Source organism: Muscardinus avellanarius (genome assembly GCF_963383645.1).
Source record: "Muscardinus avellanarius genome assembly, chromosome: 11".
Taxonomy (NCBI): Eukaryota; Metazoa; Chordata; class Mammalia; order Rodentia; family Gliridae; genus Muscardinus; species Muscardinus avellanarius.
Genome location: NC_137797.1, coordinates 95,994,734 through 96,012,495, shown reverse-complemented (window position 1 = coordinate 96,012,495; position 17,762 = coordinate 95,994,734). Strand labels below are relative to the sequence as shown.

Genomic DNA, 17,762 nt, shown 5'->3' with positions numbered 1-17,762 from the left:
AGTGAGACCCTGTTTCCAAATAAAGTATAAAATAGGGTTGGGAGTATAGCCCAGAGGTAGAAAGCGTCTAGGTTCCTCTCTCAGCACCACACACACACACACACACACAAAAGAAGGAAGGAAGGAAGGAAGAAAGAAAAAATAGGGCTGGGGTATAACTCAGAGGTAGGATGCCCCTGGGTTCCATCCCCAGTACTACAAAAAAAAAAAAAAAAAAAAAAAAAAAAAAAAAAAAAAAAAAGGCTGGGGGTGCAACTCAGAGACAGAATGCTCCTGGGTTCTGCAAAAATAAATAAATAAAGATACAACCTTCCGCAGCACTGTTGCTGTGGCTCCCTGGATGTGCCCATTTTCCACTCATGATTTCATGACCACAGGACCGTTTTGGAAGGTGTTCAAGCCCACAGAATATACAGATATGCCTGAGGCAGGGTTTGGCAAGCTAGAACCTGCTTGCAGGCTTGTGCTCTGGTTTTCTTTTTCTTTTTCTTTTTTTTTTTTTTTAGTACTAGGAATTGAACCCCAAAGCTTTATATCTCCAAGCTATACCCCAGCCCTATTTTTTATTCCTTTTTTTTTTTTTGCAGGGCTGGGGATGGAACCCAGGGGCATTCGACCTCCGAGCTACACCCTCTGCCTTATTTTTTATTCTTTATTTTGAAACAGGGCCTCACTAAGTAGCTAAGGCTGTCCGTGAACCGCGATCCTCCGGTCTCTGCCTCCCGAATGCTGGGATTACAAGCGTGCGCCACCATGCCCGGCTTATTCTTACCCAGGGGCATTCTACCTCTGAGCTACACCCCCAGTCCTTTTTTTTATCCATTACTCTGAAACAGTCTCACTGAGTTGCAAAGGGCCTCACTAAGTAGCTGAGACTGTTCTCAAAGCTTGATCCTCCCGACTCAGCCTCCCAAATGCTAGGATTACAAGCGTCCGCTACCGCACCCTGTGTAAATAAAGTTGTATTGGAATACAGCCACACACGTTTGTGCCTGAGTGTCTATGGCTATTACTGAGCTATAAAAGCAGATTTGAGTAGTTGTGAGAAAGTCTATCGGGCCATTTATGGAAAAATTTTGTAAACTCCTGCCCTGGAGAGTAAAGGCAATTTAGGAGAGTGTAAAGTTCTTCAAAAAGAGACTCAAGTGTTCAATCGTTAGAACATGATTCTGCTGCAAGTTCCCAGCACAGGAAATCTTACTGCTGAGGCACAGAATCTGCTGGGCAACGACTTCAGGAGATACAAGCGTGCTCCTGACAAGAACCTCCTTGTGCTTTTAAACAATCTTTCATCCATGCAGTCTCTGAAGCCCAGAGAAGGGATAAGAGTATGCGTATGCACGGTTCCATAAGCATATACATATAATATATGTGCGTGTACACACACACACACACATGTGCACGCACATCAAGGGTCATTCTGAAAGGAGCAACGGTTGCCCTTCACATCCTGCAAGGTCGAGGAGGCAGCACCCCGTCCTGCAAGCACTGTGGGGAGCGCCAGCTCCGCGTGGCCCCTCACTCGCACGCTAGCTTGCTGTCAAAGCTGGAAAGCCCAATGGCGAAGGCCTGGAGCGCGCACAGTGGGTAGTTGTAGTCCAGCGTGAACACATCATCTGCCACGCGTCCAAACTGCATGACTATGTAGTCAGCTAGAAACAGAGAGAAACGAGGATGTTACCGGATCATGTGGTTGTCCTAGGGAAACACCTATTTAAGATACAAGGGGAAAACCCCCTCCAGCTCAGTTAATAATCAGTTCTTGTTCTCTCTCTCTGGGGTTCCTGGAAACCCTTCTACTTTCGGGCTACACTCCCAGACCTATTTTATTCTTTATTTAGAAACAAGGTCTCACTAAGTTCCTGAGAGCCTCAATCAGTAGCTGAGGCTGGCTTCGAACCTATGCGATTCTCCTGTCTCCGCCTCCCAAGCGCTGGGATTACAAGCATGCGCCACCACGCCTGGCAATAATCAGTTATCTTTAAAGTACAAAACTAAAAAAAAGGGAAGCCAGGCATGGGCGACACATGCTTGTAATCGCAGTACCTGGGAAGCTGAGACAGAAGCATCGCAGGTTTGTGGCCAGCCTCAGTAACTTAGTGAAGCCCTCTGCAACTTAGTAAGACTCTGCTTCAAACTAAAAAAAATAAGCCGGGCATGGTGGTGCACGCTTGTAATCCCTATGCTTGGGAGGCGGGGACAGGAGGATCGCACAGGTTTGAAGCCAGCCGTGCTGCTTAAGAGACCCTGTTTCCAAATAAAAAAGTATAAAAAATAGGTCTGGGAGTGTAGCCTGGAGGTAGAAGGGTTTCCAGGAACCCCAGTACCACCAAAAAAATAAAAATAAAAATAAATAAATAAATAAAATAAAATAGGGCTGGGGGGGTAGAGCTCAAAGGTAGAATGCTCCTGAGTTCAATACCCAATACCACACACACACACACACACACAAAAAAAAAATATATATATATAAATAAATAAATAAATAAAATAAAATAAAATAAAAAAGTAAAGAAAGGCCAGGTGTGATGGCACACACTGGTAGTCCAAGAGGCCGAGACATGAGGATTGCAGGTTCATGGCCAGCTTCAGCTACTTAGTGAGGACCTTCATGACTTAGTGAGATCCTGTTTAAAATAAAGAATAAAAGCTGGGCATGGTGGCACATGCTTGTAATCTCAGCATTTGGGAGGCTGAGACTAGAGGATCATGGCTCGTGGACAGCTTCAGCTACTTAGTGAGGCCCTTTGCAACTCAGTGAGATCCTGTTTCAAAATAAAGAATAAGAAGTAGGGCTGGGAGTGTAGCTCAGAGGTAGAATGCTCCTGGGTTTCATTCCCAGTGCTGCCAAAAATAAATTAATAATAAGTAAGTAAAATAAAATAAAGAATAAAAAATAGGGCTGGTGGTGTAACTCAGAGGCAGAGTACACTTGGATTCAATCCTCAGCACCACAATAAATAAATAAATAAATAAATAAATAAATAAAGGCAAGGAGGAAGCTGGTAGGCTCAGTGTTAGAGCATGCGCTTAGTGTTTATGAAGCTCTGAGTTCGATCTCCAGCACCAACGAAAAACAAGACAAAAACAACAACAAAAATAAATTATGAAACTTGAAGCCAGCCAAGGTGGCATATACCTGTAATTCCAGTACTTGGGAGGCTGAGATAGGGGGATCGCAGATTCAAGACCAGCCTTAGCAACTTAGTGAGACTGTTTCAAAACAAAAAATAGAGCCAGGTGTGGTGGCACATGCTTGTAATCCCAGATCTTGGGAGGCCGAGACAGGATGTTTGCACAGGTTCAAAGCCAGCCTCAGCTACTTATGAGGCTCTCAGCAACTTAGTGGGACCCTATTTCCAAAGAAAATATAAAATAGGAGTGTAGTCCAGAGGTAGAAAGCCCCTGGTTCCATCCCAGTACCACACCAAAAAAAAAAAAAAAAAAAAAGGAAGGGCTCTTGGAATATAGTGTGGAGGTAGAATGCCCCTTGGTTCAATCTCCAGTACCAAAAATAAAAATAAAAGAAACTTGTAGCCGGGTGTGGTGGCGCATGCTTGTAATCCCTGCGCTTGGGGGGCGGAGACAGGAGGATCGCGCAGGTTCGGAGCCAGCCTTGCTGGCTTAAGAGACCCTATTTCCAAATAAAAAATATAAAATAGGTCTGGGAGTGTACCCCAGAGATAGACGGGCTTCCAGGAACCCCAGTACTACAAGAAAAAAAAAAGAAAGAAAGAAAGAAACAAACAAACAAACAAACTTGTAAAGGATAGGAAGAGGCGTTACCCCTGGATGTGGTGGCGCAGGCTTTTAATCCCAGTACTTGGGAGGCTGAGACAGGAGGATCCACAGGTTCATAGCCAGCCTCAGCTATTTAGTGAGGCCCTCCACAACTTAGTGAGATCCTGTTTCCAAATAAAGCTGGGAGTGTAGCTCAGAGGCAGAATGCCCGAGTTCAATCCCCAGTACCTCCTCCCCCCAAAAAAAGAGGCATTAGCAAGAGTATCTACTAACCAGGAGCCAAGTTTCTGTTTCAAGTTCCCTAACCCCCAGACACTGGGAGGCTCTTCCTGAGCAGCAAGGAGGCTGGAGAAAAGTCCAGAGCAGCCAGCGGGGAAGGAACAAGCTCTGCGTGCTAGCGCCCCCAAGTGGGACTTAGTGTCATTGGCACCTGCGTTCCTAAGGGCTCCGGTTAAGACTCCTCTGATTTGTCAGTTAAATCCCTTCCCTCAGCCTGGAGGTAGAAGGGCTTCCAGGAACCCCAGTACCACCAAAAAACAAACAAACAAACAAATCCCTTCCCTCCTCTCTCCCTTTAACAGCAACGGAGTTTTCCTCTCCAGCTGTAGTTTTGTCTTTTCAAAGAAATCATTAATTTCGCAGGTAATCTTCTTCTGCGCGGCACTTGCTAGCAGTAAGAGGAGAGGCTCATCCCCGCCTCTGGTCTGTCCCCCTCCCTCTGGTTCCGACCCCGCTGGGGCTTACGGTCATTTTCATGGACTATCTGGAAGTTCTTCACAGACGCCTGAGTGACCCGGCCGTGAAAGTTGAGGACGTAGGACTGAGTGTCGTCGTTCCAGACCGGGGCCTTGTTGCGCAGCTCGATCAAGTTCTCCATGGTTCTGTTTTGCCATTTTGCAAGCAAGCTCTCACTGTCCTGGTTGGAGGGAAACCGTCACTTTGTACTGAGAGGCATAAGAGCTCATCTGTTCTCAGTTCTCTGCGGTAGAAGGTGAAACAGGGAAATACTTCCTCTGTCTCAGAAAGGGTCAATCACAAGCAAAAAATTAAAGCCAGACGTGAAGCCGGTTATTGTTGTCGGTGGTGTGAGTTTGAGGCAAGAGCTCTCCTAAGGAAGGTGTGAGCCACGCTCCAGTTTTGGGCTCTGGATCAATCAGTACTTTTTTGGGGTATTGATTTGTTCTATACCATATTATTGTCTTTTCGAGTCCTTCACTGATTAAATATGTTCTTACTTACGTTTCGTGGCCGAAATGGGATTCGCTCATGATTCAAATTCATCCCTGGAATAATCACGGACATTTTCCTAGGACCTTTAAACCCAAGTACATTTGTTTCCTAGAAGATAGGAGAGAATAAGGCAGAATTTTGAAACAGAAAGGAAAAAGGGTCCATGCTGTTTTTATTTATTTTTGCGGTACTGGGGATGGAACCCAGGGGCATTCTACCTCCGAGCTATACGCCCCAGCCCTATTTTTTTATTCTTTATTTCGAAACAGGGTGTCATTGAGTTGCAGAGGGCCTCACTAAATAGCTGGGGCTGTCTGTGAACCGTGATTCTCCCATCTCAGCCTCCCAAATGCTGGGATTACAAGTGTGCGCCACCACGCCAGGCTCATGCTCTAACACAAGATTTTCTTGGGAATGAATAAGTTAACAAAATCAAGGGCAGCGAAAAGGATTTTTGTGTGTGTGGTGCTGGGGATTGAACCCAGGGGCATTCTACCTCCGAGGTACACCCCCAGCCCAATATTTTACTATTTGAAACGGTCTCACCAACTTAGCGGAGGGCCCAAGTAGCTGAAGCTGGCAGCGGGCCTGGACCTCCTGTCTCAGCCTCCCAAGTACTAGGATTACAAGAGTGTGCCACCACGCGTGGCTGATTTTTTTTTACTGTGTTGTAGTTAAGCAAAAATAGACAGAGAATCAAAAACAGGAAGCTGAGTACATCTATAGTTCTACCTATTCAGGAGGCTGAGGTGGGAAGATTGCTTGAGCCCGGGAGTTCCAGGGCAGCCTGGGCAGCATAGCACTAACTCGGAAGGAAGGGAGGGAGGGAGGGAGGGAGAAGGGAAGAGAGGGAAAAAGTTAGGAAAAGGAAAAGAAAGAAGGAAGGGAAGGAAGGATTGGTTGATTAAAAGCAAAAAGGGCAGGTTTTTTTTTTTTTTTTTTTGGTGGTGGTGGTGGTACTAGGGATTGAACCCAGTGGCATTCTACCTTCGAGCTATACCCCTAGTCTGATTTTATTTGGAATAGAGGTCTCACTTGGTTGATGAGAGCCTCACTACTTGTTGAGGCTGTCCGCAAACCTGCAATTCTCCTATCTCAGCCTTCCAAGTACTGGAATTACAGGTGTGTGCCACCACAACGGGCTCAGTTTTTTATCTTAATGGCACTGGAGATTGAACCCAGGGACATTCAACCTCCAAGCAACATCCCCGGCCCATTCATTCATTCATTCATTCATTCGTTTATTGGTACTGGGGATGGAACCCAGGATTTTTCTACTTCTGGGCTACACTCCCAGATCTATTTTATATTTTATTTGGAAACAGGGTCTCACTAAGTTACTGAGAGCCTCACTAAGTAGCTGAGGCTGGCTCATACCCACACAATCCTCTTGTCTCAGTCTCCCAAGTGCTCGGATTACAAGCATGCACCACCATGCCTGGCTTTATTTATTATTTTATTTAATTAATTAATTAATTTTTTTTTTTGCAAGTTTGGGGATGGAACCCAGGGGCATCTGACCTCTGAGCTATATCCTCTGCCCTATTTTTTAACTCTTTTTTCTTTTTTGAAACAGGGTCTCACTTAGTTGAGGAGGGCCTCACTAAGTAGCTGAGGCTGTCCGCGGTCCACGATCCCCTGGTCTCAGCCTCCCGAATGCTGGGATTACAGGTGTGCGCCACCACGCCCGGCTTTATTTTTTATTTTGAACAGGATCTTGCTAGGTTCCTGAGAGTCTTGCTACATGGCTGAGGCTGTCCTTGAACCTGTGGTCCTCCTGCCTCAGCCTCCCAGTAGTATGTGCCGCTATGCCTGGCTTCAGCTTTAATTCATTATAACCTCTGGCCAATGAGTAAGACGCTGAGGAAGGTCTGAAGTAAGGGGCATGAGGAAACAGAGGGCAGGTGGGGCAAGGAAGAGCAGGAGAGAGAAAAACAACTGTACCTGGCAATTCATAAGCCATTAAAACTTGGATATACGGACAAAACGATACCAGCATCAGAGGGGGGGTGACAGGACCAGAAAGGCGCTCAGGGAAGCCGGCTTTGGGGCCACCAGGACGTGGAGGGGGGCGCCCCAGGAAAACGGCACTTACGTAACAGACGGCGGCCAGCTCCTGCCGCGTGTGGGCCTTTTCTACCAGACCTGGGGCCTTGACTGGGCTCACGCCATGGTCATACACCGTGAACTTGGTCCCCATGAGATTGGATCTGGCGGCAGGAGAGAAAGTCATCGTGATGAGCTCTATTTTTTCTACGTAGGGGAGGAGAGGTAATAGTGGAACACAGTCCTGTCTCCCCTTTGCCAAATGCCCAAAGGTTCATCATCATTTTTTTTTTTCTTCTCTTTTTTGCAGTACTGGGGATGGAACCCAGGGGCATTCTACCTCCAAGCTACACCCTCAGCCCTATTTTTTATTCTTTATTTTGAAACAGGGTCTCACTGAGTTGCAAAGGCCCTCGCTAAGTAGCTGAGGCTATTCGCGAACTGCAATCCTCCTGTCTCAGCCTTTCAAATGCTGGGATGACAAGAGTGCGCCACCACGCCTGGTTTATTTTTTATTTTGAAACAGGGTCTAAGCTGTGTGTGGTGGCTCATGCTTGTCATCCCAGCACTCGGGAGGCTGAGACAGGAGGAGCGCGGTTCACGGACAGCCTCAGTTACTACTTCGTGAGGCCTCTGCAACTCAGTGAGACCCTGTTTCAAAAGGAAGAATAAAAAATAGGGCAGGGAGTGTAGCTCAGAGGTAGAATGCCCCTGGGTTTCATCCCAAGACCCACACACACACACACACACAAAAAAAAAATAGGGCTAGGGGTATAGCTCAGAGCATCTGGGTTTTATCCCCAGTACCACAAAATAAATAAATAAATAAATAAATAAATAAATAAATAAATAAAATTAATTAATTAGTTAAATTGAATAAAAGGGCTGGGGTGTAACTCAGAGGTAGAATGTCCCTGGGTTCAATCCCTTCATACAAAACAAAAACAAAAACAAAAACAAAGATTTCCACATCTATACATGATAACTGTAAAAAGGGTAGAAATTGTTCTGAAACTATAGGAATAAAGCTCTCAGAAAGACCAGGAGCCGGGCGTGGTGGCGCATGCTTATAATCCCATATATGGAAAACTGAGACAGGAGGATCGTGCAGGTTCGAAGCCAGCCTCAGCTACTTAGTGAGGCTCTCAGCAACTTACTGAGACCCTGTTTCACAATAAAGAATAAAAAATAGGGCTGGGGGTGTAGGTCAGAGGTAGAATGCCTCTGGGTTCCATCCTCAGTACTGCAAAATAAAGTAAAATAAAGTAAAATAAAATAAAATAAACAGGGTCTCACTAATTTGCAGGAAGCCTAGCTAAGTTGTGGAGGCTGGTCTCGAACCCATGATTCTCCTGACTCTGCCTCCCAAGTACTGGGTTCCAGGCATGCACCATCAAACCGAGCTCAGATTTTATTTTAACATCTTTCTTTAGACTTCCACATATAAGTCAGGAGTGGTGTAATCCCAGCACTTGGGAGGCTGAGACAGGGGGATCACACAGCTTTGAAGCCAGCCTCATGTACTTAGTGAGGCTCTCAGCAACTTAGTGAGACCCTGTTTCCAAATAAAATATAAAATAAGTCTGGGAGTGTAGCCCAGAGGTAGAAAGCCTCTGGGTTCCACCCCCGGTATCACCCCCCACACACACAAATAAATAAATAATAATAAAAAGAAAGACTAGGCCAGTGAGCTGGGCATGGTGGTCCACACCTGTAGGCCCAGTTACTGGAGATGGAGGCAGGAGGACTGCACCCTGGGGCTAATCTCCAGCACAAGGTGGGGATGAGGCAGTGATATAAGGCTGCTCTCACCTAAGTTTGCCAATGTAACTTTCCCCTTCGCGAGATAAATCTGTCGGGTCAGTGGAGATCAGGTAGTTGGATGTTTTGCTCTTTTTCCGTTTTCTACCTGCAAGAAGAAATATCTGAAAAAAGAGAGAACATATCAAGTAAAAAATGAGGTCAGGGGACCCCACGGTTCTACCTATTTACGCAGCAAATGTTTAGCAAGTGTCTCTCTTGTGCCAGGGCGACCATATTTGCATCTTTACCCCTTTTCCTTTTCCTTCTCTTTTCTCCTCCTTCTCACTTCCTTAGTACTTAGGATTGAACACAGGGGCATTCTAGCTCTGAGCCACATCTCTAGCTGGTTTTGTTTTGTTTTTGCAGTACTAGGAATGGACCCCAGGAGCATTCTACTTTCGAGCTATACCCCCAGCTCTATTTTTTTTTTAATTTCTATTTTGAGACAGGGTCTCACTGAGTTGTAAAGGGCTCACTAAGTAGTATCTGAGGCTGGCTGTGAATCCAGATCCTCCAGTCTCAGTCTCCCAAATGCTGGGATTACAAGCGTGCACCACCATGCCTGGCTTGTTTCTATTTGTTGACACAAGGTCTCACTATGTTGCCTGGTCTGGCCTCAAACTTGCATCCTCCTGTCTTAGCCTCTCAGGTTGCTGGGAGTGCACTACGCCACCAGGCTCTTTTTCTAACATTATTTATTAGCCGGGCGCAGTGGCGCACGCTTGTAACCAGCATCCGGGAGGCTGAGACTGGAGGATCGCGGTTCGCAGACAGCCTCAGCTACTTCGTGAGGCCCTCTGCAACTTAGTGAGACCCTGTTTCAAAAGAAAGACTAAAAAATAGGGCAGGGGGTGTAGCTCAGAGGTCGAATGCCCCTGGGTTTTACCTCAGACCCACACAAAAAATATATATATATTTATTTATATTTATTTATTTTGTGGTTCTTGGCTTTGAACTCAAGGATTTTCTACCTCTAAACTATACCCCACCCCTTTTTCTTTTTTATTTTGAGAAAGGGTCTTGATAAATTGCCCAGGCTGGTCTTGAACCTGTGGTCCTTCTTTCTCAGCCTCCCAAGTATTGGGATTACAGGCATGCACAACCATGCCCAGCAGACTATCAGCTTCTTGAAGATGCTGAGAATACAGCATCTGGAGACTCATGAATCCAAGCCACTTCCAGCTGACCTGGTCTGTGTCAGTGTCACTTCCCCATCATAAGGCCCACCAGCAACCCACAGCAGTCCTCTTAAGAACTCTTTTAAGAAGCTAGGCATGGTGGTGCACGCTTGAAACCCCAGCATTTGGGAGGCTGAGACAGGAGGATCGCGGTTTGTAGTTCGCAGATATCCTCAGCTACTACTTAGGCCCTTTGCAACTCAGTGAGACCCTGTTTAAAAATAAAGAATGAAAAATAGGGCTGGGTGTGGTGGCACATGCTTGTATTCCCAACATCTGTGAGGCTGAGACTGGAGGATCGTGGTTCACGAACAGCCTCAGCTACTTACTGAGGCCCTCTGCAACTTAGTGAGGCCCTGTTTCAAAAATAGGGAATAAAAAATTGGACTGGGGGTGTAGCTCGGAGGTTGAATGCTCCTGGGTTCCATCCCCAGACCGGAAAAAAAAAAACGAAAAAGAAAAACAGGGCTGGGGGTGTAGCTCGAAGGTAGTATGCCCCTGGGTTCCATCCCCAGCACTGCAAAGAAAAAAAATAAGAACTGTCTTAGGGGTGGGTGTGTTGGCATAGTGGTGGAGCACTGGCCTATCATACCCTGAGGCTGATCCCCAGCATTGCAAAAAGAAGAGGAAAAAAGTCATCTTAGGAATCCATCCCCATACCTTCCGGTTCTCATCTTTTTCCAAGTGCATGTAGTAGGTGGGGAAGAGGCCCCGATCCATCCCTTTCTTGTCCCTGGTTATCCGACACTTTACTGTGACGCCTCGAGGGGCAGGGCTATATGCAAAGTCTTCTAAATTCTCCACTTCTCCCAGCTGGTTCTCAGCCTGCTGGGCTGCGGTACTGGAAGCTCCTGTATCCTGAAATGACAGTCGTATGTGAGCAAGCGGAAGTGCTCCAAGAGACATTATTTTTATTTATTTATTTATTTATTTATTTTTGCGTGTCTGGGGATGGAACCCAGGGGCATTTGACCTCCGAGCTACACCCCCTGTCCTATTTTTTTTTTTTATTCTTTCTTTTGAAACAGGGTCTCACTAAATTGCAGAGGGCCTCACTAAGTAGCTGAGGCTGTCTGCGAACCGCGATCCTCCTGTCTCAGCCTCCCGGATGCTGGGATGACAAGCGTGCGCCACCACGCCCGGCTTCCAAAAGGCATTTAAAGGACAAAAAAGCTTTTGATTTTGCCCTGTGTCCTCAGTATTCTCACAAGATACTGGAAACGCTGAATATGGAAAGATATGAATATTGGGAGTGATGAAGGAGCTTAGTACAAAAAAAGGGGTGACGTTACATAGCTGACCCAAGACAGAAGAAATTAGAGAAGTCATAAACTCCAAGTCTAAATGTGAACTTAAGTCTTTTGAAGAATTCAGTAATGGCATTTAAATTTCAGAGATGTGGAGCCGGGCGTGGTGGCGCACGCTTGTCATCCCGGCATTCAGGAGGCTGAGACAGGAGGATCGCGGTTCGCGGACAGCCTCTGCTACTTAGTGAGGCCCTTTGCAACTCAGTGAGACCCTGTTTCAAAATGAAGAATAAAAAATAAGGCTGGGGGGTGTAGCTCGGAGGTAAGACTGCCCCTAGGTTCTATCCCCAGTACTGCAAAAATAAATAAATAAATAACAGAGATATGTTTGAGAAATAGTCAAATCAGTTCCAAAGGAAGAAGACTCGCAACTACATACCGTGGTTGATTTCTGGCTGGATGCGGAATTGGGTCTTTCAGTTTCTGAATTTGTTGCCTGGGAACTTAATTCTTTTCCTTCTTCCTCATCTTCGGTCTCCTCTTCATCAAAGTTCAGACTACTTGAGATACCTTGGCAGAAAAGTTAACGCTGTCAAGGACTCAACAATGGCTAACATTGGTTTTACAAAGGTGTTTTGTTTTGGTACTCAGATTGAGCACAGAGGCATTCTACCCCCGAGTTACATCCCTGGCCCTTTCTTTCTTTCCCTTTTTTCTTTTCTTTCTTTCTTTTCTCTCTCTCTCTCTTTTTTTTTTTTTTTGTGTGTGTTACTAGGGATTGAACCGAGGGCCATTCTATGTGGTGCTCGTGCACACACACACACACACACACACACACACACACACACACACACACTTAAACAAAGTTTTCTTTTCGGCAGTACAGGGATTGAACCCAGGGACATTCTACCTCTAAGTCACACTCCCAGCCCTTTTTTCTTATTCTTTACCTTCATACAGGGTCTCACTAAGTTGCGGAGGCCCTCGCTAAGTAGCTAAGGTTGTCTGCAGACCTGTGATCCTCCTGTCTCAGCCTCCCAAGTACTGAGATTATAAGTGCGCCCACAATGCCTACCTTTTAGCTTAATTTATTTTTTATTTATTTTTGCGGTACTGAGGATAGAACCCAGGGGCATTCTACCTCCGAGCTACACCCCCAGCTCTATTTTTTATTCTTTATTTTTGAAACAGGGTCTGTGGAGGGCCTCACTAAGTAGCTGAGGCTGTCCACGAACCGCAATCCTTCTGTCTCAGCCTCACAAATGCTGGGATTACAAGCGTGCACCCTGTAAGATCTATCCCCAGTACAAAAAAAAAAAAAAAAAAGGAACTAATATCCCACATTTGATTTAATTATCCTATTTTCTCAGGCAAAATGTAAGTGCTACAAATGTTGAAAATAACCAATACTCAGATGTCAAAGATGCTTAACACTATTACTTCTAGAAGGTCCTAAGCCATATCACAAGCAACTCGAGTCATCCATATTGTTAGTCAGAAATGAAAGAAAGTAGCCGGGCGTGGTGGCGCACACTTGTAATCCCCACGCTTGGGAGGCTGAGACAGGATGACTGCACAGGTTGGAAGCCAGCCTCAGCTACTTAGTGAGGCTCTCAGCAACTTAGCAAGACCCTGTTTCTAAATAAAGTATAAAATGGGAGTGTAGCCCAGAGGTAGAAGGCCTGTGGGTTCCATCCTGAGTAACCCCCCCTCCAAAAAAAAAAAAAAGAAATGAAAGAAAGTAAATGTTACAAAAGATTAAGAAGACAAGTGGCCTTAAAGGCATTACCAATTCTCACCATGTTTTTGGAGAATTTCCTGAAGGTCTGGCTTGGAAGGAGTCTCCAGAGTGCCCTCCCCATCAAGACTACCTTCAGTATCTTCTTCCGTAGCAGAAGAGCCTACTGAGAGAACGTGAAGTTTGCTTTCCAAGTCGTGAGCATCTGGCTTCAGGAAGGCAGCTGGACCATCAATGCCTAGAGGTCAAAAGAGAAGTGTTATCCAGTGTCCAGCTGGTTTTTTTTTTTACTTTTTATTTTTGGTGGTACTGGGGGTGGAACCCAGGGGCTTTTCTACCTCCGGGCTATACTCCTAGACCTATTTTATGTTTTATTTGGAAACAGGGTCTCACTAAGTAGCTGAGGCTGGCTTTGAATCTGTGCGATCCTCCTGTCTCAGCCTACTAAGTGCTGGGATTACAAGTGTGCGCCACAACGTCCAGCTGGCTGGCTAGTTTTGGTGTATGTGATCAGAACTAATAACTACCAAACACTACACATTTCTTCTTGCTTAATATGGCAAGGACAGTGGCTCAAAAGTGTTGTTCATTTAGCCCACACGCTCTGTGACAGGAGCAACAGATACTTAATGCTGTACTTCAGAAATTTATTTATTGATTTATTGATTGATTGGTGGTACTGGGGGTGGAACCCAGAGGCCTTCTACCTCTGGGCTATACTCCCAGACCTATTTTATATTTTTATTTGGAAACGGTCTCACTAAGTTGCTGAGAGCCTCCTTAAGTAGCTGAGGCTGGCTTCCAACCTGTGCGATCCTCCTGTCTCAATCTCCCAAGCGCGGGGAATAAAAGCATGCACCACCATGCCCGGCTCTGTACTTTAGAAATTAAAAAATGAGCCAGGCGTGGTGCTTGCAATCCTAGTACTTGGGAGGCTGAGACAGGAGGACTACAGGTTGGAGGACTGCCTAAGCAAGACTCTTATTACCTAGTGGGACCCTGTTTCAAAATAAAAAACAAAATAGGGCTGGGGGGGTATAGCTCAGAGATAGAATGCCCCTGGGTTCAATCTCCAGCACCCCCAAAAAGAAAAACTTAAAAATGAGACCAAGAAGCTGGGGTGTAGCTCGGTGGTAGAGCACTTGCCTAGCATGCCCGTTGGTCCTGGGTTCCATCCCTGGTACTGTGGGAGAGACACTCTAGGAAACCGGGTAGGTCATCCATAGCATGGGTCTGGTCCAGCACTGCCCAAGGGTTAAGACTGAAGGGCTCCAAGTCCTGGCCTCTCTCCTCCCCTTTCCATCCCAGATGACTCTGAGCTCTTAGATGGGACGTTATCTTCATCCTCCTGCCTCCATGATTAACTTTCAAGCCAGCCTGCCTGCCTGCCTGCCTGCCAGCCAGCCAGCTTGCCTGCCTTCCCTCCTTCCCAGTACTGGGGATTGAACTCAGGGGCATTCTACCTCTGGGCTATACCTCAGCCCTATTTTTTGTTTTTATTCTTTAATTTGAAACAGAGTCTAAGTTGCGGAGGGCCTCCCTAAATAGCTGAGGCTGGCTACAAACCCATGATTCTCCTGTCTCAGCCTCCCAAGGACTGGGATTACAAGTGTGCGCCAAAACGCCTGGCTCTCCGTGGTTGACATTTTTTTCCCCAGTACTGGGGATGGAACCCAGGGGCATTCTACTGAGAGACATCCCTAGCTCTATTTTTAATTCTTTACTTTGAAACAGGGTCTCACTAAGTTGCTGAGAGCCTCACTAAGTAACTGCGGCTGGCTTCGAACCTATGCGATCTTCCTGTCTCAGCCTCCCAAGCGCGGGGATTACAAGCGTGCGCCACCACGCCCGGCTAATCCATTCTTTTTTAAATTCTACTTAAAGACCCAGAGTGTGGTTATAAAGATTTATGAAGGTGGTCAGGCATGGTGGTGCATGACTATAATTCCAGTACTTGGGAGGCTGAGACAGGAGGATCGCAGATTCAAGACTAGTCTCAACAGTAAGCACACCCCTCAGCAACCCAGCGAGACACTGCTTCAATATAAAATATAAAAAAGTATGGGGAGCTGGGCGTGGTGGCGCACGCTTGTGATCCCAGCATTTGGGAGGCCGAGACAGGAGGATTGCGGTTCGCGGCCAGCCTCAGCTACTTGGTGAGGCCCTTTGCAACTCAGTGAGACCCTGTTTCAAAATGAAGAAGAAAAAAAATAGGGCTGGGGGTGTAGCTTGGAGGTAGAATGCCCCTGGGTTCCATCCCCAGTACCGCAAGAAAAAAAAGATCTGTGAAGGTTCCTAGTAATGATGCTAACACTGTCCTTGTGCTGGGTCAGAACGCTCCCTCCTTCCTCCTAGGATGTGACACCCGCCCCGGCGGGGGGAGGCGCACCGCCTCGATACACACCCTGCAGGACCACACCGTTAGGCGGCTCCACCAAGGGCGCGCGCTCCTCGCCACCTCGGGGCTTCAGCCTGCGCAGCCGGGCCTCGGGGTTGGGCTGCACCATGAGGGGCTCGAGCCGCTTCCTTCTCTGCTTCTTCTCCAGCAGCGCCCTCTAGGGGAGAAGTGTGTATTAACAGCCAGGAGACCAGCCACTGGTCTCTTCACAGAGCCTCATGAAAACCCTTGGAAGTTTTTCCCGCCTCCCCACAGGAGAGATGAGGCAGTTTTCAACAAATAGCATTCGGGAGGTGGAGACTGCAGGACCGTGCTTTGCGGGCAGCCTCAGCTGCTTAGCAAGGCTCTTCGCAACTCCGTGAGACCCAGTTTCAAAAATAAAAATGGCCAAAAAATAGAGCTGTGGTGTAGCTCGGAGGTACAATGCCGCTGGGTTCCATCCCCAGAAGTGCAAAAAAAAAAGAGACCATCCTGGGAAGAGTGCACACAGCTGCGTGGCTTTGAAGGCACCTACACCTGTTGTTGTTGTTGTTGTTGTTGTTGTTATTATTATTATTAGGTACCAAGGGTGGAACCCAGAAGCTTTTCTCCCTCCGGGCTCTACTCCCAGACCCATTTTATACTTTATTTGGAAACAGGGTCTCACTAAGTTGCTGAGAGCCTCACTAAGTAGCTGAGGCTGGCTTCGAACCTGAGTGATCCTCCTGTCTCAGCCTCCCAAGCACGGGGATTACAAGCGTGCGCCACCACGTCCGGCTTTATTCTTTATTTTGAAACAGGGTACTACTTAGTGAGCTACTAGTGAGGCCCTTTGCAACTTAGTGAGACCCTGTTCCAAAATAAAGAATAAAAAAATAGGGCAGGGGTGTAGCTCGGAGGTCTAAATCCCTGGGTTCCATCCCCAGACCCACAATAAACAAACAAACAACAAATAAATATAAAATAAATTTTGAAACAAGGCCTCACTGAGTTGCTGAGGTTAGCCTTGAACCTGAGATCCGCCTGTTTCAGCCTCGCAAGTATTGGGATTACAAGCGTGCGCCACCACGCTCTGCACAGCATTCCTCTAATTCTTATGGAAGGTGCCAGGGATTTCTCAGTAATTATTAAATCCAAGGTCTGTGTTATTGCTAAACAGCCTCAAAGCACTTTGGTCTGGCCACAGCTCAGAGCAAGCCTTGGTCCAGCAACTACTAGCCCTAGACTGTTTAATGAGTAAACATGAGAGCCCTTCCTTTCTTGGTCTTCTTCCTGTGACCCTGTCAAGACCACAAATCAAGACCGCTGGCATCACGGTCAGTAGAGCTGTCCACCTATTTCAAAAGACACTCTCCTCACCTGATTGTCCAGTTTCAGCTGTCGAAGTTTCAAGGTCTCATCTTCAAAGGCACTGTGTCAAAAATAAAGAAAGCTTGTGATGAAAAATCCTTTGAAAACATTTCCAGTCTTTTTTTTTTTTTTTTGCAGTACTGGAGATGGAACCCAGGAGCATTCTACCTCCGAGCTACACCCCCTGCCCTACTTTTTTGCCAAGACTTTGCCCTCTCGGCATCTGCATTCTTATTCATGCAGTCCATAGGTGATTCTCAACGTGAGAAATATGCCCCGAGAGAAGGTGTGGTCACTGGCCAAAAGTATTCTCCACTCTTAGATATTCTTTCATAACTATTATTCTTTTAGTAATGATTCTTTTAACTCTCCACATGAAATTGCTCCGGTGGTGAAAGATCAGGACTGTGAGAGAAACTGAGTCCGTGAAAAATAAACTTTCTGGTAAACCTTCAGCTTTGTTCAAAATGGTAAAAACCAGTTAGAGGCAGTAGCAGCATTCCAGTCAGTAATTACGAATGCAGAACTCCACCCTTATCTTTGGAATCTTGGCCTTTGCACCTAGTAACAGGATGCCTGGAGTTATAGTGACACCACCTGGTTAAAAATAGCTATGTCAAAACAAAGGACAGATAAAACAGATGTGTAAAGGGGAAAGAAAGAAAATATGGTGAGAATAAGAAAGTATTTTTGTATGAAGAAGAGCTTATCCTAAGATTGTCCCGAATGGGAAAGAGAGAATTAGGGTAATCAGAAAAGAAAAGGAAGTTGCAGAGGGTTAGTGATAGGAATATGGATTATTAATAGAGGAATAGGCTTCTAATAAGCCTATCGTTTGAGGAAAAATGCCCAGCTGCTAGAGAAATATATCTGACAACTAAATCTAAAGACTTCGTGTTATTTCTTGGTGTTTACCTGCTAAACTGTGTTATGAGTTTGCTTAAGCTTTCAGACAGCAGATTGTATTGCAGACAAAATCCAGCAGACATTCATCGAAATTCTCTAAATCATCATAAACGAACACGGATTTTCCCTACGATAACTATATGAAA

At 46.1% G+C, this 17,762-nt stretch overlaps 1 protein-coding gene across 1 annotated transcript in view; it reads right to left on the bottom strand.

Annotated features, from left to right (window-relative positions):
* Positions 1–1,518: 1,518 nt before the first annotated feature.
* TULP3 (TUB like protein 3) overlaps positions 1,519–17,762 on the bottom strand; it is a gene marked incomplete at its 3' end in the record, with an annotated part of 44,904 nt that continues 28,660 nt past the window's right edge. The window contains exons 2-11 of the mRNA XM_080705679.1: positions 16,720–16,771; positions 15,388–15,538; positions 13,045–13,221; positions 11,685–11,815; positions 10,659–10,856; positions 8,830–8,942; positions 7,067–7,181; positions 4,981–5,079; positions 4,486–4,657; positions 1,519–1,652 (exon numbers count right to left, since the gene is read on the bottom strand). Coding sequence (XP_080561805.1) covers positions 1,519–1,652; positions 4,486–4,657; positions 4,981–5,079; positions 7,067–7,181; positions 8,830–8,942; positions 10,659–10,856; positions 11,685–11,815; positions 13,045–13,221; positions 15,388–15,538; positions 16,720–16,771 — 1,342 coding nt within the window. The remainder of the gene's footprint in view (positions 1,653–4,485; positions 4,658–4,980; positions 5,080–7,066; positions 7,182–8,829; positions 8,943–10,658; positions 10,857–11,684; positions 11,816–13,044; positions 13,222–15,387; positions 15,539–16,719; positions 16,772–17,762) is intronic.